The sequence below is a fragment of the Nicotiana sylvestris genome, chromosome 10 (assembly GCF_000393655.2).
Source record: "Nicotiana sylvestris chromosome 10, ASM39365v2, whole genome shotgun sequence".
Classification (NCBI taxonomy): Eukaryota; Viridiplantae; Streptophyta; class Magnoliopsida; order Solanales; family Solanaceae; genus Nicotiana; species Nicotiana sylvestris.
This window is the reverse complement of record NC_091066.1, coordinates 3351110-3361528: the sequence shown is the minus strand read 5'-3', so window position 1 is coordinate 3361528 and position 10419 is coordinate 3351110. Positions and strand designations below refer to the sequence as shown.

At 35.6% G+C, this 10419-nt stretch overlaps 2 protein-coding genes across 2 annotated transcripts; one reads left to right on the top strand and one right to left on the bottom strand.

The window, feature by feature from the left end:
- The first annotated feature begins 440 nt into the window (after window positions 1-440).
- Window positions 441-3850, top strand: LOC104219571 (ADP,ATP carrier protein, mitochondrial-like). The gene is made up of 4 exons (XM_009770268.2): window positions 441-520; window positions 1936-2449; window positions 2566-2937; window positions 3291-3850. Exons 2-4 carry the CDS (start codon window positions 1955-1957, stop codon window positions 3585-3587), a joined length of 1164 nt encoding a protein of 387 aa, XP_009768570.1. The 5' UTR covers window positions 441-520; window positions 1936-1954; the 3' UTR covers window positions 3588-3850.
- Window positions 3851-4043: 193 nt separating this feature from the next.
- LOC104219572 (receptor-like protein Cf-9) lies at window positions 4044-7266 on the bottom strand. Its single transcript, XM_009770269.2, has 2 exons — window positions 4375-7266; window positions 4044-4191 (listed from the first exon to the last, which is right to left on the bottom strand). Exon 1 carries the CDS (start codon window positions 7206-7208, stop codon window positions 4416-4418), a length of 2793 nt encoding a protein of 930 aa, XP_009768571.1. The 5' UTR covers window positions 7209-7266; the 3' UTR covers window positions 4044-4191; window positions 4375-4415.
- Window positions 7267-10419: the final 3153 nt, after the last annotated feature.

Sequence of the window (10419 nt, the reverse complement as noted above, 5' to 3'; positions counted from 1 at the left end):
AGAAGATTATCCATATCGGGTATATTAAGCTTATCCTTTCAGTACTCCGTTATGGATAAACATTGCTCTCAGTAGAAGATTATCTATATCTGGTATAGTAGCAGCTTACACAACAGTTTCCTTTCTTCTATAAATAGAAGAGATTTCAGTTTATTATGTACATCAGTTTGAATTCGAATAATATATCAGTTTCTCTTTGTACTTGTCTTTACTTTACAATCTTTATTTTATAATATGGAGTATAATGTATAGTACTATAAATAATCACGTGCATAAATATTTTTATTGTCAACGTGGCCTTTTCTTTTTTGTTGAAAGAAAAAAATAAGCGGGGGTGTAACTAAACAATGGTGTGCCTCGAAACAAGGAATCGAAAGTGAGTGGGAGCCACAAAAGTCACCTATATATACCCGTATTCATTTGCCATTTCAAAACCTTTTTCGCCCTCCCTCGTTCAGCTCCTCGTTCTTCTCTCCGATTATTCTCTCTCATCAGCTACTTCGAGGCGAGTCGAACGCAGGTTTCTCTCTCTCTCTCTAGAACATTCCTGTTGATTTTCTGAAACTATCATCGATTGCGTATATTTCACACTTGCTCATTTCCGATTATCGTTTCAATACCTGATATGTGCTTTTTTTTTGTTCAGTTTGTAGTCTTTACAGGATCGTTACGTTTTGATGCATCTGTAATGGTTATATTTTTTTCCCAAGTTTTGTGTAGATCATTTATGTGTGTTTTTGTATCATGAAATTGAGTTCATGTTTATGTATTTGTATTTTTTGTGGATTTAATATGTGTTTTATGTTTCATTTGCTACGAAATTATGGTTATATGGATGTAAATCGTTGATTTTACTGATTTGGTCGACATTTAATTTGATTTGTTTCTTATGTTGTTTCAATGTATGTTTGCTTGTGTCGTCTATGTTTATGTGTATAATTCTTTGATGACGGTGGTGTCCGGCAAGCGTGCGAGCACCTCGATTATTCCGGGTATCTGTTACCTCTCACCGGCACAGGTACCAGATAATTCTACCACCAAGAAAGGAAGAAATCACGTAGTGTTTTTTGCCGCCATTGAGATTTGACTTGGGAACCCATGGTTCTCCTTCCACTTCATGGACCAATAGGCAACACCCTTGGGTGCTGTTTATGTGTGTATTTATGTCTATGTATGTGTGTTTATGTTTATTGATATAATATCTATACCTGTTTTAGTGTATTATATGCTGTAGAAAGTTGCATAAGGTGGAGCAAACAATGTAGCTTTATTGTTGGTTGTATTGCACACAAGTCACGATGATTCAGATGTTTAATTGTTATGAAATATTCAATCATTTGACAACTAAATCCTTGGTGGCTACTTTTTTTTCTTCTCATTCTTGTGAAAACCATTGTTTAGGCATCACCTTGTCATCCTGCTGACTGAAACACCTAAGTTTTATTGTCAGATAAAACTGTGGTTTGTCTTTGAACCGTTCAATGGTGAATTATGTTTTTCTAAAAGGTTGTGCTTTTCTGTTAAAGCATAGCTAATATTTTCCTGTTACAATTCGTAATAGATAAGTTACTTAATGAGCTATAAAAAAATCTCCTCGACTCCTCCATATCGTTTTGATTTCGAGTGTATCCCATATTGAATTAGCTTATTTCCCTTGAGAATTGAGAATCGTGAAGATGATACTCATTGAGAAAGAAACAGATCACCTTTTCTGGCAATGCTGAAATTCAAGAAGAAAAACCCATTTGATGCAACTGTAGTTCCGTGTATTGCTATGAAGGTGTGTTGTATTAGGAGATTGCACACTGTAGCTTCTGTGTTGTAATGTGGTTGTGATTGATTCAGATTCTTTTTACGAATATATGGGATTATTCTGAATCTTTTGAATACTCAGCTGAAACTTACAAGCTCTGAGTCGTTTATCCTTGTTTGCAGGAGTTTGTCCTAAGTTGCAATGGAAGACATGAACCAGCACCCGACTGTTTTCCAGAAGGTAGCTAACCAGCTACACCTAAGCTCCAGTCTTTCCCAAAATGTCCATGCTCGCTATGGCGGTATTCAGAGGCCTGCTCTATATCAAAGGCATTATGCATATGGCAACTACTCCAATGCAGGATTGCAGACCTGCCAAGCTCCCCAAGGTTTATCATTGATCGCCGCAAATGCTTCACCAGTGTTTGTACAGGCTCCCACGGAGAAAGGAGTTGCAGCTTTTGCCACTGACTTCCTCATGGGTGGAGTTTCTGCTGCTGTCTCAAAGACTGCTGCTGCCCCTATTGAGCGTGTGAAGCTTTTGATCCAAAACCAAGATGAGATGATCAAGACAGGTAGGCTCTCAGAACCATACAAGGGAATTGGAGATTGTTTCAGAAGGACAATGCAGGATGAAGGGGTTGTGTCTTTGTGGAGAGGAAACACTGCCAATGTTATCCGTTATTTCCCTACTCAGGTTTACCATTTGCCTTCATTTTGAGGATTGAAGTTTATGCATATAGAAATACATAGGCAGCTGCCACTCTGTACCTTATTCCACGTTATGATAGCCTAATCATTATTTTTCCACAGGCCTTGAACTTTGCTTTTAAGGATTACTTCAAGAGACTCTTCAACTTCAAGAAGGACCGTGATGGCTACTGGAAGTGGTTTGCTGGAAACCTTGCATCTGGTGGTGCTGCTGGTGCTTCCTCATTGCTCTTTGTCTATTCATTGGACTATGCACGTACCCGTCTTGCAAATGATGCCAAGGCTGCAAAGAAAGGAGGTGAGAGGCAGTTCAATGGTTTGGTTGATGTCTACAGGAAGACGCTTGCATCTGATGGAGTTGCTGGACTCTACCGTGGATTCAACATTTCATGTGTTGGTATCATTGTGTACCGTGGTTTGTACTTCGGAATGTATGACTCCTTGAAGCCTGTGCTCTTGACCGGAGGCCTGCAGGTTGGCGTTTCTCTATTTTTAGTGTCTTTGCTTTTTATTGGTTTGTATAGGTGTTTGATAATATCGTAAGCTTATATGCATATATCCAAAAATTCATAGTTGGAAGTAGAGTGTGTTTTGGGGAATAAATGCTTGAAGTAGCATGACTTAAACTTTTGATCTGTTATGCTGCAATACCAAGAAGCCAATGCAAGAAATTGGATTTAAGATCTATAATATCTGCTTATGCTCAAATGTATAAATGCTATCGAAGTTGGTTGTTATTTCGGAAGGGTGATTTAGGGTATTATTATGGTGGGAAGAGAACCTCATCTGTGGAGTTACTAACCCCAGTTTAATCTGGATATTTACAGGATAGTTTCTTCGCTAGCTTCGCTCTTGGGTGGCTTATTACCAATGGTGCTGGTCTAGCCTCATACCCAATTGACACAGTCCGAAGAAGAATGATGATGACCTCCGGTGAAGCGGTCAAGTACAAGAGCTCACTCGACGCATTCTCCCAGATTCTTAAGAACGAGGGTGCCAAATCTCTTTTCAAAGGTGCTGGTGCTAACATCCTTCGTGCCGTTGCTGGTGCTGGTGTGTTGGCTGGATACGATAAGCTTCAGATGATCGTTTTTGGAAAGAAATACGGCTCTGGTGGTGCCTAAGGTCAGACTATATAGCATCCTTTATTAGGATTAGATGTTGATGAAAATCTTTTTTGCAGCTCAATGTGAGGATTCATTTGGAAAGACGTTTTACGTTTTTCCTCTTTTTCTATTTGAATAATTTTAAAAACTTTAGAGCGGGTTAGAACCTGGAAATCCCCCACACTCATTTCCCCTGTTGACAAAGGGTGTTTTATTTTTTTGGGACCTTTATATACACTTACCAGAGGTTATATATTCTCACATTCGGAATCTTTTGTTGATATGATTTCTTTTGTCAACGCCGTTTTCTTTCCCTTTGTGTGAAAGTCCCTGATTTTCAGATTCTTTGAAGTGATTATTTGATCTATCTCGTTTCCAATCTACAGAACTTTTGGGTTCATTCAATGTTGAAAATATGAACTTGAAAACAATATCGAGCTAATAAAGCAAGTACTATATTACAAACTTTTCCAACTCACAAAAAGAAGAACACAAATGTAAACGCAGATGGGATACATGTTACAAAATAAAGCTTAAACGTGAAGATAGGAATAGCCAAATCCATTAGCCCTGTAAAAGCCTCTATAATAGCTCCAGGAAATGGTGGCATATGATTCTTCTTCTGTCGCATGTTATAGTTAAATTCTTATTAGCGTAAAACATAAACAAAGGCTAATTGAGATATTTGGAAAGAAACATATGCTTAGTAGAGCATTGATTAGTTGTAATAAAAAAAGTATAAAACTCAAGATATTACTATAGTTACAATAAACTAAAAGATTGACGTAGAGCTTAACTTGATTACCTGCAATTCTGAAATCAAATCTTGCTCGATTGGTAACTTGTCTAGAAGCGATTATTATTTCTTCTTCTGTAATGCCTTTGACCTCGCTGCTTCTTTTTCCTTCGCGTAATAATTCTGTGTTCCATCCCTTCAATGATTCTTGCAAGCCATTTAAGATTTCCAGATGAAATCATGAAATATATTATGGATAGTCCAATACATAGTCCACTTCCATATCCCATTAGAGCAGCTTTCCAAAAATCATTGAGAAACTCAGAATTGCTTTCTTGATCATCTAGTGCAGATACAGTATTATTTGTCTCTGATACCCTATCATTGCCACAACCATTTGAAATTGGAAATCCACGTAATCCATCATTACCTTCATATGAATTCTGCTGAAATGTAGCAAATTGAGGTCCTCTAGGGATGCACCCTTCAAGATAATTGTGGGATAGATTTAAAACTGCAAGAGATGTAAGCTGAGAAGCGAGTTGTTCTGGTATCTTTCCTGCTAGTTGGTTTAACGAAAGGTCCAATGACTCGACTACAGATAGATTTCCAAGTGATGATGGTATATGACCTTGTAACCCATTATGAGATAAATTCAACACCCGAAGTGAAATGAGATCTCCCAAAACACTAGGAATATGTCCTTCAAATTTGTTGTTGGAAAGATCGATAGTGGTGTACAATGACAAGATTCTCACAACTTCAAACTGCAACCCCTTTGTTACAAGAGTTACTGAGTCTTGGTAATATCCATCTATTGGTTCCTTCATTGAATGATCAATTCTCCTCATTGCTTTCAAATGTTTAAAAAGACTTGTTGGTAGTTCTGCTGAAAATGCATTGCCAGAGAGATCTACTATTCGAAGCTGAGGAAACAAATTAATCCTTGAAGTTCTAATAGCTCCATGTAATTTATTCGATCTCAAGCTTAAAACTTGTAGCTTCGGAAGAGTTCCCAACCACATAGGGAACATGTCGTTAAAGTGATTGTCTCCTAAATCAAGAACTTCCAGATGTTGGCAATTTACCAACGATCGTGGGAGTTTTCCCTCTAGCTTATTGCCATGCAAGTTGAAGCTTTTGAGTCCATTCTGAAAGCTAAAAGTCATTTGAAGATCCCCAGAAAGACTATTGCGTTGCATATCCAAAACCTCGAGTTGTCTACTCATGTTACCTAAACATTGTGGAATTGCTCCCTCCAAATTGTTTCTTGCCAAGTCTAAAACTCTTAATGATGTCACAGTGCAAACAGAAGAAGGGATCTCCCCACTTAGATTATTGTTTGATATAAAAAAGTATTCTATGAAATTTGGTGGAATAGGTAATGGCCCTTGAAGAAAATTGGACCGTAAATCAATCCAATATACATAAGATTCAGGAGGAATTGAGTCTACACTTTCCAGCATGTTGTGGGATAGGTCAAGATATTCCAATGAAAACATCCAATTAGACCATGCCCAATTAGGAATTCTTCCTTGAATCTTATTATATGAAAGATCCAAAGTTTTAAGACGCTTTGCAGATCTCAAAAACTCCAATTCTTTTACTTCACATGCAACCAATAGTAACCTAAAAAGAGATTTGGGTAAACTAAGTTTAACTTCGTTCTCATTGGTCAATGAGATGCGATTATATGAAAGATCAAGATCGGTAAGCTGATTATGGTTTGAAAAGTAGCTAACATCCACTTGACCACTAAAATTGTTAGATGAAAGATCAAGAACCTCTAGGTTCACCAGGTTTTGAATTGACTTGGGAAGATGGCCTTGCAGTTGATTGCCCTTTAAGTTAATCCAAACTAGTGTATTGTACTTGAAATCGTCAAGTTGACCAGAAAAGTGGTTATTCTTCAAGTCTAAATGATTTAGCGATGAATAGGATAATATCCATGATGGTATTGTTCCATTCAGGGAGTTATCTCCAAGGTCCAAATACTCTATGCGTGTGAGATTTGAAAGGGATTCGGGTATAGGCCCCCAAAGATTGCAATCTCTAAGAGACAAATGGTGAAGTGAAGTTAGATAGCTCAGAGATTCAGGAAAATTACTAGAGAAATTCACTCTAGAGAGATCTAACTTTATGAGAGATGCGCTGCTATTCCATTTAGTCTTTGGAAAATAACCACTAAGCTGAGCATTGGATCGTAAATCAAGAACTTCTAAGTTTGGCAAGTGAAAAATACTCTCAGGTATTATCCCATGCAATCCTGTGGATCCCAACTTCAGAATTGTTATATGAGAAGAGAAATTTGGAGGAATGGTAGAAGAGATGTTTACATTTGAAAGATCAAGCTCTTTTAATTGAGTCAAATTCTTAAGAAGCAATTTAAAATCGCGAGCTACAAGTCTTAGATCACCACTATAGATACGAAAATACTGTAATTTAGAAAGATGAGAGATTTCAGAAGGAATTTGACCTGAGAAAGACGAGCTGGAAAGATCAAGATGCGTCAAGCTCAAAAGCCTACCAAATGCAGGCGAAATGTGCGAATCAGAGAAGTCATTCATAGAAAGGTTAAGTCTTTGTAGATGAGAGAGCTGGAAGAGGCTGTTGTTGGAATCAATCTTCCCTTTAAGCTGGCTGCAACTTAGGTCAAGTTCAATGACATGGCCACTCAACTCATCGCATTTCACTCCATCCCATATGCAGCAATCTGTGCTCATATTCCATGAAACCGTTTTTGGATAACACCAACTACGCGTAGGATCTATAGTAAGCGTTTCCTTGAATTTTAGAACCGAAATGCTTTGATCTATAGGGCACAGGGACGAAGAGAAAGAAAATTTACAGAGAAAGATAACTAAGAGCACAACTGAGAGTTGCCTGTAGCCCATGTTTAGCATAAAAAAGAGTTCAAAAGTTGGTAATGAATATTAGTAAGAAAAAACTATGCAAAGTTTTAGTAAGAATCAAGTTTTCTTTGAATTTTCAAAGTTGCTGCAAAGTGTATTCAGATGGTTTGTTTGCTAGATAATTGGTTGAAACTTGACCGAATTTGCATATATATATATATATATATTTATATCTGTTTGATTCAAGAAAAATACAACTGTCTTATAATAACAAAATAACAAGACTACTATATAAAGGCATGCTTTATCTTTCACTTTCACTTTCTCCTCAAGTTTTGAAATTTTGTTAATTCAAGAAAATAGGAACTGAAACTCCCTCCACATTAATTTATGTGATATAACTTGACTCAAGTATCAAATTTAAGGAAAAAATGACTTTTGAAATTTATACTCCCCCGTTCCAATTTATGTGAATCTGTTTGACTGGGCACGGAGTTTAAGGAAAAATGAAGACTTTTGGAATTTGTGGTCCTAAACAAGTCAAAAAGGGGCCCAGAGTATTTTTGTGGTTATAAAAGTTTCTTATTAAAAGTAGAATTGTAAGTTTAAGCTAAATTGTTACCAAATTTAGAAAGAGTTTATTCTTTTTGGAACAGACCAAAAAGGTAATAGATTCACATAAATTGGAAGAGAGGGAGTAATAGTCTAAAACATATCATAATATTTGGGTGGTTACAAGACATTTAAAAATTAAGGTCTCAAACATTTCATAATATAAAAATATTTGATTATACAAGCTTGATTAAAAGTAAAACAGATAAAGCGGAGGTTTAAAGTTAAATTGTTTCCAAATATAAAAATATCGCATTTTCTTTGGAATAAAATATTAAGAAAATCGCGTCATATAAATTGAAAGGGAGGAAGTTTTACTTTTCTAAGCACTCTACAAGTTATGATTGGAAATACATACTAGCTTGTAAAGTGCTTAGAAATTGCATTCAATTGTGTTTTTCTTGCATTTCAAAGTATAAACGCATTTCTTTGAATTTTCAAGTCCTTACACAAGTCTTTGGCGTTGAAATTTTAAATGAACAAATTTCAAAGCACAAATCTTTGGGGTATTAAAGTGTATAAAATTTGTATAAATTTTATATATAATATACATAATATATATATATAAATTTTATATATTTTTTCGGCTATTATTTTTACAACAACGTATAGAGGGGAAAGTCAAGCAACTATAAATGCGTTCTCATAAATTATATCACAACAACCCACTATAATTCCACTAGTGGGGTTTGGGGAGGGTAGTGTGTACGCAGACCTTACCTCTACCTTGGGGTAAAAAGACTGTTTCCAAATAGACCCTCGGTATCCTTCCCTCCAAGAACTCCCCACCTTACTCTTGGGGTGACTCGAACTCACAACCTCTTGATTGGAAGTGGAGGTTGCTTACCATCAAAGCAACCCCTCATAAATTAAAAATTAATTCAAAAGTTTAGAAAATGTTGTTATTATCAAGTCAATGCACAAGTCTTGGGAGGGAAATGTCAAATTTGGCTCTATTTGTCTAAGAAGATATAATGTTTTGTTTTTGTTTATTTTTATTTTTCTTGTCCAAACACATCTAAATTGTTATTTTTTATTGAATTAAAAAAAAACAATAAACACAAAATAGATTCCCTCAAGCCACTGTATCCAAAACCAAATACAGGCCATTATTTCACTTGAAATTAATACTCCTCCTTCCTCAAACTAGCTATATATATTTTCAAACTTCAAATTCTCTATGTAAAATAAATACTTATTTGATACTCTTTACCGGAGAGAGACGAGTTTAAATTAATTCAATATAATTTATGAAGATTCATATATCTGATTCCAACTTATTTGAAATAGTTTGATATATACTTTCTACAAGATTATCCTATATCTCAAGTCATAAGTCCCAATCATAAGAAGCCATATAAGTAGGAAAACATTACTTTAAAATGGATATAATCAATGGTCTTCTTTTGTATTTGTCTAAAGAAATAAATTGTCAAACTACTTTTTCTTTCCCTCTGTATAAAAGTCTCTGATCTTCAAATTCATTGAAATTAATAAATAGTTTTGGAGCTATTGTCATCCCTTTAAAATTATGTAGAGAGACATTCAAAGTTGAAAATATGTGAAAGATAATAAAGCAAGTAATATTACAAAATAAATGGAAACGTAGAGATGAGATACATGTTAAAAAATAAAGAATAGAAGTGAACGCAGGAATAGCCAAATCCATTACTTCACCATCAAAGGATGCGGTGCAGTGGATGAGACTGTTCTTCCCTTAACCAGAGGTTTCGGGTTCGAGCCCTGAGTATGGAAAAATTCTTCGTAGGGAGCACTACCCTCCGAATGAGGCTCTACACGGGGCGAATCTGCATATAGTCGGGCTCCAATACGGGTATCGGACACCCGGTGGGGAACCAAAAAACAAAAAAATCCATTACTTCAACCTCTTCTTATTTTTGACATCTAAAAAGTTCGATAAAATAAGAGAGTGAGTCAAACACTTAAAATTACGCATAAGTGCCTAAATAAAACTCTCTTAACGACTACATTGTGGATATTATTGTCCTTGTAGGAAAAGGGAATTTCAATTTATAGAGGTCACAATATTTTTTTCCAAGAAAGAGATCTGTTAAATATGGAAGAGAGATATATATTTTTCTTATATGAAAAGTAAAATCAATTATGGTAAAGTCTTTGTTTTTCCTTCAAGAAAAGGTAAAATGCAGATACTGTAAGAAAATCAGACAAACTCCTAACATATTTTTGGATCGTTTTATCCCAACAAATAAATAAAAGGTGTATTGAAAGAGAGAGAAGCTTTGTTTCTCACATCTATGGCGCTACCTACAGAGCTCCAAAATGGGTAGCACAAGCAGACATGGGCTAATTTACTGTTGATTCGACGGGTTCAATTGAACCCATAACTTTTGACATGGAGTAAAAATTTATTAAAATTGTAAAAATAGTAGATATGAACCCATAACTTTAATAATTATAATAGGTTCCTAAAACCTTAAAATTGAACACACAGGATTTAAATCCTGGATCCGCCTCTGCAAGCAGAGGAGGAATAGATTCATATGGTTACTTGTCAAATACTGTACCTTTTTTGTAATTTTTTTGTAGAACTGTACAGGGGGGAATTTTGAAGATCAAAAGATAGTATATAGAACAGGAAACACTCCAATGTGTAACTTTGTATTAAATA